Below are 24021 nucleotides of genomic sequence, written 5' to 3'. Positions count from 1 at the left end.
ATTAATTGATTCAAAAGCTCGTAAGATACATTTATGTATTTCAAATGATTCTAATGCCTTATAAAGATATTTATAGTTACACAATTAAAGATTTCTAACTAAAGTTTCGTTCAAAAAGCTAGCTTAGTGTGATGGTTTGTATTCAGCAGTTGTCGAAGTTGTCATTATCTCTGAAGTGTGGTTTTTGGCGCTGGCAATTGCGACTGCGTTGACAATGATGATTCAACTGAGGTGGGGTGGTTGGCTTAAGGGATTCTATGACTCATATGTCGGTGTCTTCTGTGTAGCACCACAGCATTAGATTGTCTCTCAAAAGGTCTTGGATCAGCTTCACGTCTTTCAACTGGTCATCGGGCACCTGTAGACAAAAAACCTTCTTTGAACCATAAACTTGTAAAAACGTTTAATAATGTAATGAGTTGATCCAGAGGTTGTATAAGATAGTAATTGCGGACTATTAAAAATGTCTGGCTATCTTATTTTCAGCCGGATAGCTTCGTGCAACTCCTTAGTCTAATGTCGGTCCTAGCCTTTACTCTTATCTTAATTTCTATGTCTCAATGAAGCCTAATAAAATGCTGGTTAAAGCGGGTTTATTATGAGTACAACTGTATACTATTCGATAGCATGTGGGCTCTGACTGAGAACAGTCAGGGTTTACAATTGAGAAAATAAATGTCAGTTATGGAATATGATTGTTTTACTGTCGTCTAATGTGCTTGTCGTCTAGTTTCCTAGGCCCCACTTCACAGACATATTCATTACATAGGATATACACCGTGAAGATAAAAATCAAACAGCGCACGGGTCGGTGACGTGTGTGAGATCCTGGAAGCTCACAAAGGCGCTCCTTTCTGTTATTCTGAAAAATGAATCTTTCATACTATCGGTTTGAACCAGAGCCAAAATATCGTGATAGTCGGTTATGTTAGAAGTAGCAGAATGGTCCGACTACGGTTACAAAAGAAATTTTTTTTATAAAATCCATTTGCTTTCACTTATTTAATACAAATGTCTAAATTTCTGAAAAAAGGCTCAAAACCAAAAATATTAGGACCAGTTTTTCTCGAAACAACAAATTCGAATTACGACTGAAAACTTTAACATGATACCTCACTTGGAACCATTTTGTTTTCTTTGAACTTGTCAAAATAAAGCAATAAAAAATTGTTCTACGCCTTAGCTCTTTTCCGATCTAAAATTTGTTCGGGACAAAATTGCATGCTGTAATATAATTACATTGTAAACGAGTTGACGCTTATTGTTCCGATTTTCAAAGAAAGCGAGGAATATAAATGCCTCTGGTGGTTTTCTATTCTCGGGTGAAGTAAATTCTGATTAAAATTTGATCCGTGGAGATATAACCTGTAGTCTATATTTCCTTTGGTCGTTTATGATGCTGAAAGCTCAACACGAAAAATTCCGCTCACAGAATTTTCCTAATTGAAATCTAGTGAGCTCATTGGTCATTTTTTGTGTACACTTCTCATATTTTTGCCAATAACCTTTGAATCAAATGCAGTCGGAACATTCAGAATTTTGCCGTGATTTAAGAGCAGGCTTGCTATTTAGACTATTACGTGGTTTCTGTCCACTGGTTATGACCATCGGCCAATGCTAAATATCTGTTGCGGTAAATGGAGCGAGCCGTTACTGAAAAATAGGTCTATCTCGAAACTCTTTGAATACATTTCGAGCCCCACACAAACCAAAACTGAACAATTCTCAAATTATCATTTTTAACTTTTTTTCAGTATTTGAATAGCCTATTTGACATATTTTTTTAGCTAATTGTATAAATAAACTACTGAAAGACAAATTTCGAAATTTATCCAAAAGAAAATTTTTTTATTTTGCTCCTAGTTTTTGTTTTATTAGTTAAATAAGGATGAAAAAAATATTACGCATTTGAGTGAAATATGAGTTTCTGACATTTTTGCTAGAGTGCAATTCTAAAACTATCGGATTTTGTATTGATCTGTTCCAATCTAGTTCTATTTTTTCATCATTGTTTATTTTAAATGAATTAAGGAGAATCTTTCACAAAAACTGGGAAGTATCCAATCAGCTTTACCATCTTGAGTTTTACCGTCTTTTGTCGATACACAGACTAAAATTTTGAATCCTATTACCTATCGGAAAACATTGCATCCTCCATAAAATATCTCAAAACATAGCACGAAGATCTGCCAGGTTCTAGCCTATATTTCTTCAATCGAGCTAGTGAGCGCAGTGATATATTACAAATCCTTTTTTCTCACTCAACTCGCAAAAACAAGTGCTCGTTTGGTGGCATTTTTGCTGCATAACATTGGCGGTTTAAAAGCATCCGTTCTATCTGCTAGATTGATAGCTATTTGCAATTTCCAAGGTGACGTTGCTGCAACTGTGAGAAAATGAGACTCGTATTCTTCAGGTCGATGGTTCGATTCCTTAGAGAAATAAACCTTTTCAGACAGGTTTTTTTGATACTTGCGAGCGATTTGGAAATTGCCATTTTAAAGCTGTATTTGGTTCGAGAAGAATTATAATATTATTCAATCCTGCTTTCAAACAAGAAAGTAGGGGAATCTTTTTTCATCGTTTGAGTCAATTTGGTCTTGTGCTTTTTTCATTTGTGAGTATTAGATAACTGTTTAACAGTTGAATTTATTTTCATAGCTTCAATCAATTGTCGTGCGAATTATATTTTTCCGGCAAATTGTTCAATCATTTCAAATTATTTTCATATATAGTCAACAGTGTGCAAAATTTTATTTGATAATATATTTTTTCAAAATGAGTTCAAGAGATGTTATTTATTATTTTCAATTCTTGATTTGATTGCTAAAATTTTTTTTAAAATTTCAGCATTTCACTGAGCTTCTTTTTTGGTACTTTTTGACGGTATTTTCACCGCGTCTATCTATTTGCAGAAAAAAAATTTTTTTTTTGAAATTACTTTGCACTATTGGGTGTCAAAATCTCATTTGAGCAGCAGGCTCAAAAAATTTTGCAATTCTTTTGAGCCAGAAAAAAACTGAAAACGTTGTCGATATTAATGTCTTACTTTCATAAATGGAAAGGCTCCTGAAGTTTTTTTTCTGAAATAGAATTTGCGTAGAATTTTCCAGAGTCAGACTTTTGAACGTTTTAGAAACTTAAGCTCAGCTGAAAGTGATAGGCGTTGAATGTTGTAATCCATTATTTGTAAACGTTACATTCTGTAGAAGTTTTAAAAGGCGACGTCCACGGCTCACTCTGACTTTCAGTTAAAAAGTAAGCTGATCCGTTTGTCTTTTAGCTTTTTATTTGTGCAAATATTGTTTTTTTATTGGGTACTTCCGAACGCGTCCAGGCAATTCGGCCAAAGACAATTCAGCCGATTTGAAATTCAGACAATTCAGCCAAAATTATACAAACAATTCAGCCAGAGACAATTCAGCCAATAATAGTGACCGCCGCAGTCGCGCCAGCGTGTTGCGAGCTTGTCAACAGAGGGTAAGGACTCTATACGAAATTTAGAGTCGGTTATCGCCGCGAAGCGGCGACGCGCGCCTAGCGCGCCCACCGGTGACCTTAAACCGAGAAATAACTCCGATTCCGATATTTTTCTTTCGAATCTAGCGTTTTGTAAAACTGGCTGAATTGTCTCAGGCTGAATTGTCTGTATGTTTTTGGCTGAATTGTCTGAATTTCAAATTGGCTGAATTTTTTTGGCCGAATTGTCTGCTCGCCCTTCCGAAGTAAGGAACTTTAACCTAATTCAATAATTTTAATTTAATTCAAAGTCCTTTGATCTACTCCTGTAATTTGCTAATTGATTTTTTTTTTTCCATCAAATTTGGCTGAAAGATTGGCTTGATCATCTTAGAAAAGTGTAGTTTTTCACTGACGCAATATAAGATGATCAAGCCAATCTTTCAACCAATTTCGATGAAAAAAAGTATAAAAATCAATTAGCAATTTTTTTAACACAACTTTTATGCGCATCGATTCGATACATAATAGAAAACTAAGTATTTATTCGTAAATAAACAAATAACTGACACGAAATAAAATTGATTTGAGTTTACTTAAATAACAAACTCAGTTGAATTAAATTTAACTGGGAAAATATTTCATAAATTACTTCGACAGAGTGATGAGTCGAGTCAATAGTTCCATGTTTTTTCGACTTTTTGAAGGAAGAACCGGTATCAGTGCTAAGGGTGTTTTTTCAACCATATTTTTAGCTTTGAAACTAAAAGTTTTTACGGATTTTTTTTTGTTACGTTAAAGATATCGATACCTCTAGATAAAATTGACAAAAAATAATTAAAAAAAAACAAAACAATTTTGAATCTTTTGTTACTTGCTGCATTTTTTGATAAACTCATAAGTAATATTCAATTTTGAAAATGAGCGGAAAAACTCATTTCAAAGTGAATATCGTAACTGTTTGTATAGATTTTTGTACAGATTTTGTATAGATATTTAACAGTTAAGAAGTAACAGAAATGTTTTTTTTCGAGTGAGCCTACCTTGCCCATATTGGAGACACACTTGTCGTATGCGTCCCTGGCAATCTTGACTGCTCTGGTCTGGTTGCCGTAGATCTCAAAATGGAACACTGCCATGTTCAGCAGCAGACCCAGTCTGACCTATTTAAACAACGATCAAATAGATCCCAATCCTAATCAACCATCATAATTCAGCATAGGCAACAAGGAGGGAGCTAGACAACAAAGCCGAGTCATAATAATATTCATGCATGATTAATTTTATTTGCTACTGACTGGGTTGTATGCGGTGAGTGATATGGCCTTCTTGTATGCCTCCTGGTAGGCAGTCTCTGTCTTCTCAGCCTGCATCTTCCGCCCCTCCCCTTCCATTGTCTCCGCCATGTACCGGTAGTAGTCCGCCTAAACACACTCATGTTAACTGGTTTGTTAATAACTTGTCTGGTAAATTGTTGTTAATAAGTTAAGCCAAGTAAAACAAAATCTCAACAAGAATAGCCGGTCGCTGTGCAAGTAGCACAGAATGGTACAAGCAGGGGCGGATTTAGGGGGGGGCGGGGGGGCGGACGCCCCCCCCCCCTCAGGGACTCGACCCCCTGCCGACCCAAAGGGTCCCCCCTTTGATACTTTTTCAGAAATCCATTTTTGGCCGACCGACCCTAAAATTTTTCTAAAGGCGCCTTGGGCGCCAATATATACTAACTTTGAGGGGGAGCGCGCGCCAAAAAAACGCGATTTTTTTGTCAAAATTTTTCAAAAATTGCCCAAAAACGGCTTTTTTGACTGTTTTTTCAAAAATTTGCCTGCGGCGCTAAAAATTTAGCCAAAGTAGGGCCAAAACAGTGCTTTGGGAGAGCTCGAAAAATCAATTTAGTCGACCTAAAAAAAAAAAAAAGGTCGTCAAAATTTTGGAAAATTTTTTGAAAATCCGCCCCCCCCCTCGAGAAAATCCTAGATCCGCCCCTGGGTACAAGTCTTTTTTTTCTACGTTATGTGATGATAGAACCATATGAACGCGTAGAAGTTTAGTAAATTAGGCATATCCGATTTCAATTGTTTTCAAACAAAGCTTTTTTTGCACTAAAATTTTAAAAATTTTTGAACGTTTTTTTTGCCAAGAAGCTCTAAATGAAGCTTTTGAAATTTGTTACATTTTTAGTAAACTGAAGTTTTTTCTAGCCCAAATTGATGAATTTTATATGTACCCTACGTTAATCGATCGCTTTAATCGCTCAAAAAAAGTCGAAAAACTAAAAAAAATTTCAGCAAGCTTCAAGTTTTTTCATTCAAGCAATGAAGCTGCAAATAAGTGATGAATTTAACTTCTGGCGATTAAGTTCCATCAATTTGACATTCATTTTTTCAGTTTTAATTCAAGAGATGTTATTTGTTAATTTCAAAGCTTGAAATGATTGCTAATTTTTTTTAAAAAAATTTCAGCATTTCACTGAGCGTTTTTTTAGTATTTTTTGACGGTATTTTCACCGGGTCTATCTATTTGCAAAAATATATATACATATTTATATATTTTTGAAAATATTCTGCACTATCTGGTGTCAAAATTTCATTTGAGCAGCAGGCTCAAAAGAGTTGCATTTTTTGTAAGCTAAAAAAAACTGAAAAAGTTGTCAATGTTAACGTCTTATTTTCATAAATGGAAAGGCTCCTGAAGTTTTTTATGAAATAGAAGGTAGAATTTTCCAGAGTCAGAATTTTGAAAGTTTTAGAAACTTAAACTCAGCTGAAAGTGATAGGCGTTGAATATTGTAATCCATTATTTGTAAACGTTACATTCTGTAGAAATTTTAAAAGGCTACGTCCACGGCTCACTCTGACTTTCAGTTAAAAAAAAAAGCTGATCCGTTTGTCTTTTATCTTTTTATTTGTACAAGTATATTTTTTATGGGTACTTCAGAAGTAAGGAACTTTGATCTAATTTAATAATTTTAATTTAATTCAAAGTACTTTGATCTACTCCTGTAATTTGCTAATTGATTTTTAGCAAATTCCAATTATTTTTAAAAAACAAAAAACTAAACAAATTTTTTTTGCACTAAAATTTTGAGTTTTTTGAACAATTTTTCTGCCAAGAAGCTCCAAATGAAGCTCTCAAAACTAGTTTCATTTTTTGTAATCTGAAGTTTTCTTAGCCTGAACTGCTGAATTTCATATATACCTTACGTTAATCGATCGTTTTAATCGCTCGAAAAAAGTCGAAAAACTAAAAGTTTCGAACCGGATTTTCTCGTCCTGGGAAATTTTTTGGAAAAATTTTAATGTCGTTCGAATCAAAAATCAAAGGACTTGTGATATCCTGAAGAATTTTCTTGGATATTAAACATTCCTAATTCAAAAACTTTTCAATTGATATCTGAATCCTTATTCTTTTGTTTTTAGCTGAGTCATAGCTGTTGCAAATCGCATTCTGAGTATTCGAGCTGCATAAAAAATCTGGAAACAAAAAATCTGAAAAATCTGGAAAATTCATACATGGAAATATTATACGTATATTATATTTAACGAACGTTAATCTATCGCTTTACTTATTCGAAAATAAGCGAGAAATCAAAAATTATAAATCTGATTTTCTCGACAAGGGAAATGTTTTTGGAACAGTTTAATGTTGTTCGAACCAAAAATCAAAGGTTTTATGATATTCTGAGGAAATCTCTTGGTTATAAAACGTTTTAAACTCAGAAATAATTCAATTGATATTTGAACACTTGTTCTTTTGTTTTCAGCTGAGTCATAGCTATCGCATATCGCAATCTGAATATTCCAGCTGCTTAAATAATTGGATCTATCTTGACTTTGGTTTAAATTTGATACGTCATGAACATTGACATAAATTTAATATCTGAGGTTACTGCTAGCGCAGTATCGCATTCGCCGCCTGGCAGGGAAAATTTTCAACAAATAATTTTATAGAAGTTTTTTTTAGCATTCAATGCAAAATTCGAATGCAAAATGTTTTTTTAAGTCCTCTCTGCATTTCTGTTTGCTTTCAGTCCTCCGTCAATTGTTTCTCTCAACACGCATTCTATGATTTTTTGGGATCAAAGGTCGCATAAACAAGTTTTTGCCGGAAAAGATGACGTTCTAGTAGTCCCAGACGGTCCAATTTGATAAATAACATTGCCAAGTTTTCTCGTTATGCTGTTAAAGCAGCTTTGAGTACACGTCCTCCGGAATATTATTCTGCTGAAATTAGTTTCATTGATTGTTTGAACAGCTCTCTGAAACATATTGTCTTCATGCCCTTGTTTGACGAGAGCTTCTTCTAATTCCCTTGTCCTCTATACCTGAATCGTGGCGGCGGATTAAAGTTGTCATCGCATTTTTAGCGAGAATATTGATGTTTTCCTTTTGAATCATCCTTGAATTTCTGCACGCCCCCCCCCCCCCACCCCCCGCCAAGTCAGCCCATTCGAACGGTGAAAAGTCCTGGTTCTGAAAGGCATTTACGATCTCATCTGGTTTTGTTGATCTGTCAGGGCTTCGTAGTTTTTTCAATTTTGAGACTGCCTCCTTTGGTGTTGACCTTGGTTGCTCCTCGAGCCGAGCCTTTTTTCGCGTCGAGCCTCTTGCACGGTCGGTTTTCCTTCTTTGATTATTTCCTAGCCATTTTTTCTTGCGTCATCGGTTCTCTTGCACCAATTTTGGTCCTCCCATGATCAATTTTGCTTTTGACCGAAAAGTTCACGTCGCTCCTGATTCAGTCTTTTTCGACGTCACTTTAGTGGGCTTCTCCTGGAACCTCTCATTTGAAAAATCAATATCGGCCTGCTGAGGCTGCGTAAGTAAGAGTTGTCTTCTTCTGACTCGCTTTCTTCTTAGCCATTCCGATGCTCTGATTTTTTGAGGCATCATCTTTGATTCAGCTGTAGGGTTTTTGCTTGACTTTTGCGTAGGCTCACTTGACGCGTTTATCTTACCTTTTGCGATAAACTGCCCATCCAGTCGTCTTGATAGCAAAACTTGTATTTGATACGACCTTTCTTTTGAGCGGTTTTTTAACCAATTGCCCGCTCTATCTGTTATCTTTCTTTCAGAATGGAAAAGTATTTGTTAGGTCCTCTTATTTAACCTCGATAAAGCCCTCTCCCATAAGTTCACTTTTCCCTTTTGAGCTCCAGGTTTGTCTGCCCCGCCAAATCCTCAATCCTTCTGATGTCATTCTTTGCGGCGTCCCGATGCTCCTCGTTCTATTTGGCTTTAATTTTGAGCAAATTCTTTGCCTCTCTTATTAATTCCCTAGTTTTCTCTTACTGTTTGACAAATATTTCTCAAACATTGGCCTGGTGTTTCTGGTTGACATTCCTTTTCTGACTATTTTGACTTTTTCCCGTGACTGATCAATTATACGTTTCATTATGATGCATTATACATTATACTGATCAATTATACGTTTCCTCCCGCAAGATTTAAAATGTCCTTTTGCAAGTGGGCCACAACAAGTACTTCGAAGCTCCTACGAAAGCTTCCTGACCATAGTGTCCATTCATTTCATTATGGCTAGACGCAACTGCACAGGAACCGCCAGGCGATTATCCACCCGAACGCATTCGTCTAGCACTGCCATCTGATTTCGGAGCGGGTTTGTATAGGGTCCCATTAGCTCAAAATGTTTCTTTTCCCCTGTTTCCACGACACGCCGAAGACGGTTCAGCCAATTGTTTTCGGAGGGAAGCTCGCCAGCGAGCTCTTGTCATACAATTTTGAGAGGTTGGATAAGCACTCTTCACCTAGCTGCACGGACAGCCGTTAACTGTCTTTTCGGTAAAAATGGCTTACTCGAAGCGGTGGCTCAACTATATTGATTTCCTGGGCGTCATATTTTTTCTCTTCTGTGTTCGAATCCACCAGGATGACTTGAATTGGTCCTTGCTCCCCTGTATCGGATCGGTTAAGTGATTCCCTACTGACAATTTCTTCAATCGTTGCTTCTAGTTTGTTATAATTTTGGGATTGTTCACTTCTTTTTTTTGTTCTCCTTTGCAGTAGAGGTCTTTTTTCTCCGCAGTAGAGTTTCGGCCATTTCCTCTTCTTCTCAAAGATGGTTGGCATCGCTAGTTGACTTGTTCCAACTTTGGTCTGTTAAGCTTTCTTAGCGCCTTTCGTCTCTCCATCTTTGCTGCGGCAGTTTGCTCCAACAGTCTTTTTTGATGTTTGCTCACTTTTCAAGCGTCCATCAACTAATGATTGTGCACTTTGCAGTATTGTCGAATCAGTATCCATTGACGTTACAAAGTTAAAGTCACCATCTTATTTCCCTCCCTGGTTGGCACTCGACTCGTCTGAACAACTCATTAGCGTCGCCTTTTTGTTGTCAAATTCTGGGTCTTCTGCTTTATGTTTTTCTTTTCTCGATAGAATACAGACAGTACTTTTAAACAACCAGTCGTATTTTTCATCATCTCCAAGTTTCCTGTCCTCATGACCGATAGGATGTTTTCAACGCACATACTTTTGGTCGAAAAACTTGCAATCATTTTCGGTTGTGACGTGCATAATGTTGTTCTTCTCATGAGTCATTTGTGATCATATTCTGGCAACCTCCTCCCTCGTGACTTTGGCTTTCGATGCTTTGTATCGCGACGATTGAAATAACTTTCTTATGCTTGAGCTGTCAATTTTCATTTAACTGTCTGTAAAAACGTGAGAAATTGTTTTTTTTTCAAATTTTCTCATTTTATGTTTTTGGTTTGATGGGAGGATCTGAATTGAGGCCTAACAACTAAACATATTTGATAGAAAAAGTAAATAAGGTATATTCAAAACCTTTTTTTTTCAAATATGAGTAGAAAAAAAACATAAAACATAAATTATAATAATTTTTTAAACTTTTTTATTTTAAAGAAAAGGCTAGAGAAAATGTCCAAAACCAATTTTACAAGGGAAAAATTAAACTTCCACGACTTTATGTGTTGTAAAAATCAGACTATTCTAAGCTTGCTCGCTCGCTTTATTTTCTCGAAATAAGACTAAGAATCAAAAACTGAAACCAGTCGACACTGAAAAATTGTTTAAAAATTTTATTTCAAATCGTCTAAACTAAGTCTGAGAGGGCTTTAAATTAATTTCTCACTCCACCCATTGCGATGATTATTTGTGGAACCTGCGTGATAAACAGAAAGTTAAACTATAATTATAGCAAATGATTGCGCCCTAGCCGATAGGCCTAAGCCTGCAATTAGAAAAATGAAATAGACTGGTGTTGTACTGTTTTGTTTCTATATCCGCTCTTTGAGCAAATTGACAATCGCCAGTGGACTTAACAAAAAAAATTGTCGAATTTTTTCGCTTTAAAACAGGTTTCTAACACATCGTTTTTTTTCGTGAAAAAATAAAACATTTACTTCCTAAAACGACCTAGGCCGACCTGGATTGACAAATTAAGCGTCTGCAACAGCCTATATTTTGCCAAAAGTGTAAACACACACTTCAAATTGATTTTCTCGAAAAAGAATATTATTTTCGAACGTTAGCTTTCTTTTACATTGCTTTTTCTTCTAATCCGTTTAAAGGCTAACTAAATACTGTTTTGAACAACCTCGTTTCGTCAGCACAAAAACTATTAAAGTATTAAACACGCACACACACACACAAAAACACACACGCAGGCAAAAACACACACATACACAAACACACACACGCGCGCGAGTCAATTTTAGAATGAAAACGATTACCCTAATCTTGAGCCAATAAACTCTGTCTTCGGCCTTGTTGTCGGGGGTGGAGGGGAGGAGGTAGTCGGTGATGAGAGCCATGATCTCCTCGCACAACTCCCGCATCTCCTTGCTAATTTGGGCCACCATCAGACGCGACTCCTTCCGCCGCAACTCGAACAGACGCTCCTGCTCTTTCACTGTGATCTGAACAAAACACACACACAAACACAATGGTTAGAGAGCATGACAAATGCTTGTACGCAATTAGACAAACATTTGAAAACATTTTCAAATCATAGTTTCGGAAAACTTTTCAAGGTTTTAGCTTGAACTTCTATTGTTAAAAAGTTTCATCATTATTTTTTTTCTTCGAAGTTTTTCCCCAAAATTGAAAAGTATGCTGCAATTTTTACTCCAGCTGAAAGTATGCTGCAATTTTTACTCTCAGGTGAAAAAATCGAAATGGTTGAAATGAAAAAACCTGCCCCTACTTACCTTTTTTCCGTCTGCATTATGGGAGAATTCGGCGAGCGAGTCTGTGTTTGAGTTCTGGGTGTGGTACAGACTCACTGCCACCCTCCACTGTCCCCTCAGTTGGGTGGCGAGTGTCTTGTACGCGTCCACTAGTAGATTCCTCTCCTCGCTGTTCACCCATTTCCGTCTCTCCACGAAGTGGCGCATCGCTTGTCGCATGTCGTCAAATCTACACAAGAATCATGTTAAGAGATTGTGAAATCTTTGAAAGTTAGAGATATTGAGTATCCACGAGGCAAAGGACAAAGATACAAACTGTTCAGCTTTATACGAGGAACCGCTATTATGCCCGCCTGACTAACACATACATTCCATTTTAAGATTGAACATCCCGGATCACAATTCACAGGCTCAAATGGTATAAAAACTGGTACAATAAGCAATTCGCTAATCAGTATTTTACTTGAATATTTTTTCACAACCAACTCGACACTTTTATTAAAATTCTTAGTGCTATTTCATGATATTATTTTAGGTCAATCAATACTTCTTTTTCAAAATGGCTCATCAGCACCAATAAAACCCAATTTTTAGGAAGGAGCGAACTGATACAACCCGGTCAAAACTTCCAAAAATAACCTGAGCGGAATGATGCAAAATTTATAAATAAATTGGACAAAATCGGGAAAATTATTTTTACCCTTGAATATCAAATCCAGCTAGGTAAGTCATTCTTATCAAAACTCAAACTGATCTGAGCACATCCTGCGTCAAACTTGGTCACTTCGAAACACCACCTTCTATTAGAATGGACTAAAAGTTGGAACCGAAACTGTCTCCAATGATTTATTAATAATCCGAAGTAGATTTAAAACTGTGCCAAAATGCGTTCCCAGCTAAAAGACACAGAAAACTACAAACAATCTTTTTACTTGATCGTTCCAACTTTCGAAGAAAATGACGGAACTTTTCTGCTCGTGGTGGTTTTTTTTCCAGACAAATTTCCACTTTTTAAATAGCAGTTTCTATTTATATCATTCAAATTATATTGTTGTCCTAAGCTCAAATTTGAAAAGATATTTGACTTCTGATTATTTTAAAATAAAATTATGGGGTTTAAAAATTGACAATTTGGCCAATTTGAGACAAGTAACGCGCGATGAGTTTTGGGCGATTTACGAGTGAGCGGAGTTTTAATCCGTCTTGAAAATTGTTCCCAATTGGATTGCGGCATGCTTTTTGGCCTATTTTATACTTCGCTATATGCAAAGTATGGTGGCAGGACAATTTACCCTATTCCAATCTAGCTATGCCAAGTTACATGCAATTATGTTCTATCCTTTATCACACTAGGTGCTAGGGACATGTAAGGAAGTGGTATTTCAATTGAGTTCAACGATGTAGACTCAAAAAATGTCTCGGTGAATAAACCGAGTACTCTATGGACTCGATTAAAAACTTTGGCCAAAAAAGTAGGTTAAAACAAAATTAGCAGATTTCAATCCCCATAAACAGTAATTAATATAGAAATGAACACAAGGCTTGAATCAATTTACCGTTTTTTTGCAAACTATACACAATGAGCCAAATTACACGTCATGGGAATTAGAACTGAAAAATTGCGAAATGCTTGTCATGGAGAAAAACGAATTCACGAAAAAGTAAGAAGCAAAGAATAGCAACGAAAATTCAAAACGCTCACAATGGCACTCCCCCAAATGCAAGGCGACTGCAATCACTCAGGGAGAAGCTCTGGTATCTAGAAGAAAAAAACCACAGGCACAAGGTGTTCCCTTGCCGCTCCGCCAGAATATTAGTGAAACAAACGAAACATTTAACCAAAACTCAGCAGGTACCTCTCAACAGCTGCATTATTGCAACTAGCCTTCAAACAGTGTCCGATGAAAAAAACATCCAATTAGTTTCTTTTTTTACGCTCTGCCATTAACATGTCTTTCAATCGACCAAAAACAACTGTCCAGCTTTTCGTCACGCCAAGAATTGATAAGTTTTTTGTACTGCCTAATCAGAACAAAGATTTCTATCTACTCGATAGTGGTGGTATTGAATATATTGAGTTAATTGAACTGGCATTTGTTCAAGTCATCGAGGAATAAGAAGAAGTTGCCGGCCGTTTTGACCTGGACAATTTAGTTATTGAAAAATAGTGGTTGAGGTTGCTTCGTATTTCCAGAAAAATTGCTTCAAGTGAAAACTGTATGAAGAAATTTTCGGTAGCCTTTCTTTTTAACAAGTCTATGGAATATTCGAAGGAGGCAGCTACTGGCTTGATCCGAACAACGAATGCTATAGAAAGATGAAATCTTGGTGTTACTGCCTGGTTTAAGGTTAGTCATCCCTCCCAATAAACATTCCTCAACGAAGTGAAACCCCAAATCAGAATTTAAATATCCGGATAGCTGTGAGAGGAAACGACAATCCTAGTCGAAAAAAATAACGAGAACATTATAGTGGTTCAATAAAAATTCAATTATAAATTATTTAAAATTTTTATTTTAGCTCGCCCCTTTTTTCTTCTTCTCCCCCAACCCTTCCCCAGTGCCGGTGCCGTCCTGGCCTGGCACTGAGGGTCTATGCTCGCTTTTTGTTGAACCAATGAAGTTCATAATATTTTTGGAAATTCAATTAAATTTTTTTGACTTCGCGTTAATACGATCTTTTACACTTTTCGAACTAAAGCACACGCATTATCTAACAAGCTGCAGCGACTCAACTGTACTCGACTTTTGCTGTTTTTAGAAATAGTCACAGCGCAAAAGATTATATTCAGATTAATTTTATTGTTCGTTGATGCTTTGAACTCATTTGGTTGTTGAACAAGCAAATTTTGCGTTGCTTTGATATTTTGTTCTTACGTGCGTCGATGGTTTTTTGATCAAAATTATGGTTAATTGATCTGTTCGGGTATATTCTGTTTTGGTTTCGTCAATGAGCTGGGGTAAGTTGTAGTTTCTTCAATTGGAGGGTAAAATTGCGTAGGGTAAGAGGAACATAGGGTAAGCTAGTATAGGTTAAAACGGAATAGGGTAATTTGGAATGGAGTAAGACAAAGACATCAAAGAATCGCAAAGTATATCACATTGAACTTTAGATAACGTGTGGGGGAGGGATGATTTTCAAAAAAAAACGTCAAAAAAAACTTGAAATTTTGTTTTGATTTTTTTAAACACTCCACAGAAACTAAAACTCGGCGTTTGTATTGTATTCAATGTCAACAATGAACAGCCCATTTACACCACGTCAAGTTTCATGCCTCGCATCATGATAGGCCATACCTGGAAAAATGAGTAGAAAGCTTGGTCATTTTTTTGCACCGGAATAGGTTCAAATCACTTCTTTTGGTACCAGTTTTGGATCAGTATTTATTTGCCTCCGTGTGAAAAAACTTTTTGAATTAAAATCGTCATTGGTTAAAAGCGTCAAAAAATTGCGAAAGTTGCCTCATCTCAAATCTTGCTATCCGCTTGAAGGTAGGTATTGCTAAATAGTTGATCATTCATTTGATGGCTGAGTGAACCATGGCTCTTCAGTGGCTATAATTAGAATATAAACAACCTATCTTCATTGCAAACAGGATGGAAGAATTTCACAAAGGCCACGAGTGTTGATCAATGGTTCTATGTCTACAATAGAGATAATCCTACGATGCTGAAAAAAAGAGTCCAAGAAAAATGTTCCATGATTCATCAGTAGTTGGATGGATTTTTCGTTTGGTCCCGTGAGCGATCTCTGTGATGGCCTGCAGGCAGCAAACATTGTTTCTTTAATGTTGTACCAAAAAAAAAACTTTTTTTCGGTGAACTAACTTTATTTTGGAAGCTTCGCATACTTCGTAATCTTTCATACCAAAAATTGAGCCAAAAACTAGCACACTCTAGCACATTCAAAACAAGGGAAAACCAACCTAACAGAAACGGCCGCGGCAAAAAAAACAAGGGTAAAAAATCGAACTTTAGCGCATGAGACACACTGTTTATTTGCCTCGCGAATCTCATTCATTCCACAGAAGGAACTGTAAGCCTCGCTCAAACTGAATATGACTCAAAGCAACCTATCATTCCTAACGTATGACTTGATCTTGCGGAATTTTTTTTTTCATGATAACAACCTTTGTCATCAGAAGCAGTACCTACACTATCTGCGAGCCAATTTTTTTTTTGAGAATTGACCACCTGGATCTCAGCTCCTTGTCAAAGTCATTTAACGTTCACTTACATATCTGCAATAAGTGCATAATAAAAATTTTCACGGCCGTGAGTGCAATTTTTCCTTTGCTTGGTTTGCTTTTGTTAAATGATTCTCCTCTAATTCGGGCGTGGATGTGGACTAATTAAAAAAAAAATTAATCAGAGAATTTTTGAGCAGCGATACCGCAATTTTATACTTTTATGACCACAAGGAAAATAAAACTCAAGATTGGTTCACCATTGAATACGAGTTTCTTTTCAAAGGTATTTATAAGGTATAATGCTATTCGTCGCACTCCATTGGTCATTTGGTTCAATAGCGGTAGCAACTTCAGTCTTGAAACGATCAAGCATCTAAATGGCTCTATACCATTGTCTGGGAGGGAAATATAAGCCGGCTACAGCTGCGCGAGTCAAATGGGAACATCCCGTTCGTTTACGTGAGATTTTTCATTTGTAAGAATCATACTCGCACATAAAAATATACGCGTTCTTCTACGCATTTGATTTTTCTGCGCGTTTAAAAAAGTTTAAAAAAAACCATTAATCCCATTATTTCAAGGCAGTATTCTTGGGCAACTCTTGTTGCCCGATAACTTCAGTAACAGTGAACCCAGGTTAGCCAAAAAAGCTAGCCATAAACTTTTCATATATGGAAAAATGCTACTCATACACTTTTCATGCAATTCCATAAAAACAGAAAATTGCATGAAAGGTTTATGTTAGTGATTTTTCATATATGGAAATTGTATGACTAGCATTTATCCATAAACCAAAAATATTGATTTTTTCATTTTAATTTCTCAAAATTTTTTGGTTGTGTTCGTAACCGAACAAGTCACTAAATCTTGGTTACTCAAAATAGAGTGACCAAAGGTTTGACCGTCTCCCATTAATAATGCATTCGAAACGGCCTGAAACTTCTAAATTTTATCTTGCACAAACAATATAACGAAAGTATCAGACTTTTAAATTTTGGCAAACTTTTTCAACGATGATTACTATTAAAATTTGAATTTTTAAGTTATCAGACATTGATCAAGCATTACGAGGCTAAACTAGGCTTTTTGGGAAATGAAAGCGGATTCCGCAACAAGGACGCTCCATTTGTTCTCCTTTTGTTCTTTCATTTTCTTTGATCGTTTATACAAAAATTTAACATGTTAAAGACTTGTCTCTGGAATACAGGAACATACAGACACAAGATTGTGCGCCTATACAGTGCATAGTTTGGCCTCGTAATGAGGCATTTACAAGCATGTCATACAAAAATTAGGAGGTTTTAGCGTTTTGAATAAAATTATCAGCGAAAAGGAAAAAGAGGAAAAAAGCAAAAAAATTTTGGGGCAATTTCAAAATTACTTGGAAAAATTTTCGTTGTCGCTATCAAAAAAATGCTAGTCATACAATTTTCTTATATGGAAATTGTATGATTAAAACTTTTTTTGACGAAAAGTGTTTCTTTTTTTATTTAGTACGATACACAGAGTTTTATGGAAAAAAAAAACAAGAAAAAAGTTCTTCAAAACACGATGGCATCATTTTTGCGAAATGTATGAAACTTGTATGACTAGTATTTTTACATAGACTTAGTTTATGGAATTATATAATTAGCATGTTTGGTCTATTAAAGTCAACCCAAAAAGGTTAATGTAGAGGTGTAAATTACAAGTCACTCTTTTTCCCGGAGTCTAGAGGCAATCAAAAACAATGCGCCCATGAGCAAAATTATGTGAACCAAACTATGCTACTGAGGGCAGTTAATTTTGGGACTCAGTGCCCTCATTTAGTAATCCCATTATTTGGCACGCTAATAGCAAAAAGTTCGAAAAAGCAAAAAAGCCAAAAATTAGAAAAATCCAAAAAAGGGATCTAGTAAACCAATGCAGCTGAAAATAAGACAATATAAACCACTCAGCCGATGTTTCGACCCTCACAAGAAACTAGCTAACACAAGCTACGATGGAGCTCGCCCCAGTTTTCGTTACCATGGGGGTGGATGCTCGAACTTAACAAAATACGAAGAGTAAAAGCGCACATAACCAGGCGCGGATCTAGGAATTTCTCGAGGGGGTGCGGATTTTAAAAAAAAATTGAAAATTTTGTCGACATTTTTTTCTTCTTTCGGTCGACTACTAAATTAGTTTTCTGAGCTCTACCAAACCATTATAAAGACACTAACTTAACCAAATTTTGTGCGCCGCAGGCAAATTTTTGAAAAAAGGCTTAAAAAAAGGCCCAAAAAGGCGTTTTTAGGCACTTTTTGGAAAATTTCGACCAAAAAATTGCGTTTTTTCGGGGCGCGCTCCCACCTCCCCTCAAAATTACCTAGATTCGCGCCGAAGGCGCCTTTAGAAAATTTTTAGGGTCGCTCAGCAAATATGGATATCTCAAAATAGTACAAAGGGGGGAGGGACCCTTTGGGTCAGCAGGGGGTCGAATCCTTGAGAAAAAAGCGTCAGCCCCCGCCCTCCCCCCCCCCCCCCTAAATCCGCTACTGCACTTCATTATGCATTAAAGCAGAAAAGAGATTTCGGTTTTAAAGTTATTGAAGTTCAACATCTGAAAAAACCTCAAAAAATTTTCACAGAGCATTTTGCGGCTAAAATTAAATTTCATTTCTGGCTGTTCCCACGTTGTCATGCATCGTTTTCCAAATAAACCTTTTTCTTACAATTCTGGTATAGAGACAGAGTTTTTAATAGTCGCAATATTATATTTAAGATGGGAAGAAAAAGCAAGAATTTTAGGATGACGAGAAAGTGCAAATTAGGAAAATTATAAACATTCTTTGACAATTACCCATGAAATCGGCGGCAACTCCAAAACTTTGAAAAAAGAATATTGCCGCATGGTATTTTTTTGCGTTGAATTTTCAGAAAAAGTTTATTGATTAGATGGGTGAAAAAAGTGGAAACTTTCATAAGCCCGAATTTAGTCAAGGATACGGGCAACAATAGCAAATTATTTAGCAATTTGAGATCATTCAATGATGAACTTTCAGCGGAAATGGGCGGGACAACTTTCAATGACAAAATTTCTATGGGCGGAAAACATTTGAAAAGTAGTTAGGAAACTTCTGCTCGTTTTATGGAACTTCGGAGAAGAATAATTATACGGCTTCTTCATGTGTTGTCTTCCGCTCTTTTCACCCATTCATTGGCTATTTATAAGTCAGAACCTTGACCTGGATCATTTAGTCCTTTGAGTGAAAAAATATACAAAAGATTACAAGTTGATGAGAGCAGGGACAAAATTTCTGCCAATTGATTAAGAAAATTGCCTTTTGATGCTTATGGATTTTTGCTGTGCAAATGCTGCACTCACTTTTCCATCTGTTCTGCATATTCTGCCATTTGGAGCAGGTCCGAGTCGCCTAGGTTCTGCCAGAGGATCTTATCATTCAGCCTGATAGGTTTGTTTCTATCCTGCGGCGCCATGTCAAATGAACTCTCCCAGCGGATCCAGTTGAATAATATTCGAGTTAAGAGTAAAGAACGGCGGCCTCAAGTTTAAACAGATTTAGCTGTAAAAGACACAGTTAAAAAATAAAGTTGCGAATACAAAATATAGTAAAGCTCAGAATGTATGTAATTGTTGCTCGAACATCAGTAAACTAACTAGCATTAAACTCTCAAAAACAATGACAGTATTCATGAACATCTGTGTATACTCTCGTTATTTTCAATCTGGTCATAGATCTTTAGCTTAAGAATTATTCTATAATTGATCGATATTACTCACAAAATAACATAAATTATTAATACAGTAGCTTAAAAATTAGCAGTTTTGCATTGACGCATATAGATAGACAGGAGCGGATCAATTATTTTTATGAAAAAATTTGTAAGAACTTTTTAAGGGCTAACAAAAGTGATTTTGCGAGCTCTCCCAAACCAATATAAGAGCCCTAGAACTCGACCCTCAGTGTTTCTTGTTTTTCGGCCCATGTTTGGGGCGCAACCGGCATCCTTTTACAGGGTCCAGGGAACGTTGCGGCCTCTATCGACTCGAGCCACAGGTCTATTGGGCCAGCGAAGTGGGGTTTTGAGGACAGCTTAATTAATGTGTTGAAAAGTTGAGTGCTGTGCATTGAGGGAAGTTAGGGGGAAATTCGACTCTATCCTTTAAAAATATGTTAATATAGTGTTCATATAGTGTATGTAACGTCTAGTTGAGCGAGGGAGTGTCAGTTCTCTTATAGAGATATCTGGTAGTTAAGAGGAAGAATTTTTGTCGGAGGGCATCATCGATGGTTTTTTGAACTATGTGAGTGTGAATGGGCATTAGCAGCGTTTTCAAAATCTGGTTGACAATAACTTTCAGCTTGGAATAATCGTTTGTAGAGTTTGACTTGATTGCCTGACAAAAACCTGTTGAAGTTCCTTTTTGTAAGAATTGGCAGAGTTTGGGTATGGTTCTCCTCTGGGAGGAGCAAGTGAATGCAGTAAAAAAGTTTTGGACTTAAAAGCACGTAAGTTCTAAGTGGATTTAGATGCGAGCAGCTTAGGGTCATTTGTCACATTAAATCAATTGCACTCTAAGTGTAGGTGGTAAATGAGCCTCCTTAAGATGAACCCATTCTTTATCTGTTGAACTGCATCTTACAATGATTACTTTTTACTAATTGAAGTAAGACTGGCAGCGTGGGCTCAGACTGGACAGGTGTAATCAATTTTTATTCAAAATTTTTAAAGAAATTTTTATAGAAATTATTAGAATCTCTTTCGACTAGCCCGAGCTTGAGCCTTCACAAACTATGTTCTGGGCTTGGCTTATTTGCAGTTTGTCTACAGTGTGTGGAGAAACTAAGAGCTCGGTCAAAATAAACAACGAGAATTTCAGGGCACTTCTGCAATGGTAAAGTTGGATCACACATTATTACTTTGGGGTAAAAACTAAATTCAATTTTATGAGCAGTTAAATTACTGGCTGAAAATTTTGTGGAAGAAAAACTAAGTCATCTACTTGTAAAAAGAACTTGTAGTTTTTTTGAGAAAACTACTCAGTGTGTTTTATGCCACGCGATTGGACAAAAGTACTGACAAAATAACATCGGTTACTGATACAGTATAGCAAAACTAGCAATTCGTGCCTTGATGCATATAGCCAGGAGAGGCAGTTTTTTCATGAATAAATTAATTAAAGTTTTGCGTGTCAACCAAAGTGATTTCTCGAGCTTTCGCAAACCACTATAAAGACCCCAGGAATCCGCCTCCTGTTTTTGTTGTTTTTCGACCGATTTTTGGAGAGCGACCGACAAGCTATCGCCGGGTCTAAGTTGATGCCTCTGTCTTTTGGGTCAGGAAAATTGGGTTTTAGGGACAGTTAAAATATGTAGTGAAAAGTGGGACGCTGAGCATTGGGGGAAATTTGTGGGACAGTCGGCTCTATCTTTTTAAAATCATGTTAACATAGGGTCTGTAGCTAGATCTTAGTCGAGCAACGGTGCGTCTAGTTGAGCGAGAGAGTCTTAGTTTTTTTATAGTGATTTTGGTGATTTAGAGGAAGAGTTTTTGTTGGAGGGCTAAAAACACTAATCTGGCCAAATTGTTTTTAGCTTGACTCGTTTGCCTCAAAAAAGCCTCTTGGATATCCGCTTTTTAAGACTCTGCAGCGTTTTGACTTGGTTTTCTGAGGCGGCTCATGAGTAAGGTAAAAAAAAATGTGAGGATCTTATAAGCATGTAAGCATTGAGAATGAATTGAGATACAAGTTCCTTATGATGATTTCTCATATTAATTAAACTGCACTCTGAGTGTAGGTGATCAATGGGGCTCATTTTAGTGGACCTGTTCTCTATACAAAGAGCTTCTTTTCAGATTGTTTGCATTTTTCTAATTGAAATGTTACTGACAGCATTAGCCCAAGCTGGACAGGCGTAATCAATTTTTCAACGAAATTTTATAGGTAATGATTTGAAGCTCGTTCGACCAGCTCGAGTTTCAGTTCGACAGTGCGCTAAGGACCGATATCGCGCGCATGACTTATTTGCAGTTTGTTTGCAGCTCTTGGAGTAAATAAAGCAGAGTCGAATTAAACACCGATAATATCAGGGTACTTCTGCAATGTTGAAAGCGAGTCAGACTTCTAACAAAAAATTTTCAACTGTGACCACAAAGAAACAAAGACCGACTTTTGATGATAGAAAAACTAATGATCAACTTGGAAAAAATCATTATCTTTCATTGAAATAAGTACTCAATAGGTTTCATGTCGCGCGATTCGACGAAAATTTGAAAATCATCGGCGTAAAACTGAAATTTTATTTCTGCGGTGATTAATCAAGCACGTGGAATTTAAACAGAGTTGTTATAGTGACTGGATTTGAGAAAGGCCTGTACGCATAAATCATGCTGTTTTCAAGACGTCCTTAAATTTCGTCTCCGCTTTTCAATCATTTGATAATTGGAACTGCTATCAATAATTAGATAGCAGTTCCACAGATTACGGTGGCGGATTTTGTCAAAAGCTTTAGAGAGATCTAGCGTGGCAGTTGTAGTCTTTTCCTGGTGTCGCTGTTGATTAAACCTATCGCTGATGTAAAATTCAAGAGCAATTAAGGCCATAGTTGTTGAGTATAGGTGTCTCAAATCATGCTTTTGTGCTACTTTTCAGAATTTTTAGTAAGTTTGAGTAAAACTTACCAGAAAAATTTTCTAATGCCGGGCTCAATATTAAAACAGGCAATAGCACTCTGATACTTCGAAATTTTTGCTTGGACTTTGTGAAAAAGGACCCTCGAGTTCTTCCCGAATTGAGGTATTATTCTTCCGTTCTTATTCTTCTGTTCTTGAAGTGTTCTTGATGATTTTGCTGTTTTAATGGCGGCCTCAGTTTTAACTTACAAGACGTTCAGCGGCTCAGACGTTCAGCGGCTTAGTAAAATTTTTTTGGTTTTCCAATGCATTTTGTGCAAGTTGTGGACTCTCAGTTTAGTAATTTGAACATAAACGCGTTTGCTGTTTCTCTGTCTTCGAAAAGTTTTATTCAATAAAAAATAATGGGTTGTATCTAGTCACACATTGTGTACCGCTTAAGGAGCTGACCTCTTTCCAAAACCTAATTGATGAAATTTGCAGGCTAAAAGTTTGCTTAAAGTCGTGCCTTTTCGCAGTTTTTTTCATCAAATTAGGATTTAAAATTTTTGAGACAAGGTTTGATTAGTAGTCTTCTAGTCTGAGGTCGTCTCGCTCCTTTGCCACCTCTCTTCTTTGTTTCTTGAAACCGAAGTAAGACGCTGTACGGGTATATAAATGAATTACCTCTTTGGTGTATGATACTTTGCTGCCTTTCAGATTACGTTTTTTTACAAAATGTTGAGCCTTGCTCACGTCGTTTGTTACAGCGGTGTTTGAAAGTCTGCTCTTTGATTTCAGTCAAACTATCCTAGTTCTTTTTATTGAAAACTAAAAAAACTTTTCCTGTAGAAAACGGGATTAGCTCAGTTATATAGAATTTTATCAAATTTGGAAGATGGTCTGAATCCAAATTTAGAAGCGGTTAACAAACTGAAGAGAGTAAAACTGATGATGATGCTGAAGAGATTTCTGATGAAAATACTCAATTGTTAACAAACGGTAAGCGGGTCTGGTTATAATAGTTTAGTGGTGTTAAAATGAGTCCATGACAGATTTCAATGCCTTCGAAGGCTCCTCTGTTGTCTTCTGGTATATTTGAATATCAAAGCGGTGAGTGAGCTTTAGCGTCGCCTATGACAATTGCATAAGAAATTAGATTTTTGCCAATGTTCTGAAAAACCTAAACTTCCAAAGTCCTGTCTTCAACGGTTTATAAATCAATTTCCTAAATGATCTTTATATGACAAATCGGTTGCTTCTTCCCTCTCGTGGGCGATCAATTCTTACTACTGAATAGGTCGAACCAAACCATGAGAACGAATTTCACTGTAAATTTAGTTTCTTCAAAAACTGCATTGTTTATCTAATTATCGCACAATAAAGCTGCTCTTTTCGGCGCTTTGTGGGATATGTCATCCTACAGCTGGAGGGAATTGAGAGAATTAGCGGGTGGAGTTGAGTTACCTGTAAGGGGTTTTTTGAGACATGGGAAACGCTTTAGGTTGAGTTTGTCGGGAGCTTTTAACTTGAGAATAACAGTTTGTAACTCGTCGATACTTCGTCATTTCTCTCTTAGGCGTTATAGAAAGTGGGAGAGTTAGGATGT

The 24021-nt window shown here is 36.5% G+C and overlaps 1 protein-coding gene across 1 annotated transcript; it reads right to left on the bottom strand.

Moving 5' to 3' along the window:
* Positions 1-36: 36 nt before the first annotated feature.
* On the bottom strand, positions 37-19454 carry LOC134854470 (14-3-3 protein beta/alpha-1-like). Its single transcript, XM_063870728.1, has 6 exons — positions 19162-19454; positions 11648-11855; positions 11171-11356; positions 4758-4883; positions 4503-4622; positions 37-358 (listed from the first exon to the last, which is right to left on the bottom strand). The coding sequence occupies exons 1-6, from the start codon at positions 19272-19274 to the stop codon at positions 263-265; spliced, it is 849 nt and encodes a 282-aa protein (XP_063726798.1). The 5' UTR covers positions 19275-19454; the 3' UTR covers positions 37-262.
* Between the last annotated feature and the right edge of the window lie 4567 nt (positions 19455-24021).

The sequence above is a fragment of the Symsagittifera roscoffensis genome, chromosome 9 (genome assembly GCF_963678635.1).
Source record: "Symsagittifera roscoffensis chromosome 9, txSymRosc1.1, whole genome shotgun sequence".
Classification (NCBI taxonomy): domain Eukaryota; kingdom Metazoa; phylum Xenacoelomorpha; order Acoela; family Convolutidae; genus Symsagittifera; species Symsagittifera roscoffensis.
The sequence above is the reverse complement of the archived record's forward strand: the minus strand, read 5'-3'. Positions and strand labels throughout refer to the sequence as shown.

Excerpts from the sequence above, each read along its gene's own strand:
- LOC134854470 (XM_063870728.1), bottom strand. The coding sequence starts at position 19,274 with ATGGCGCCGCAGGATAGAAACAAACCTATCAGGCTGAATGATAAGATC. Across the intron at positions 11,357-11,647 it reads ATAATGCAGACGGAAAAAAG|ATCACAGTGAAAGAGCAGGA; the intron begins GTAAGTAGGGGC and ends TGTTTTGTTCAG. Across the intron at positions 4,623-4,757 it reads CACTCACCGCATACAACCCA|GTCAGACTGGGTCTGCTGCT; the intron begins GTCAGTAGCAAA and ends TTGTTTAAATAG.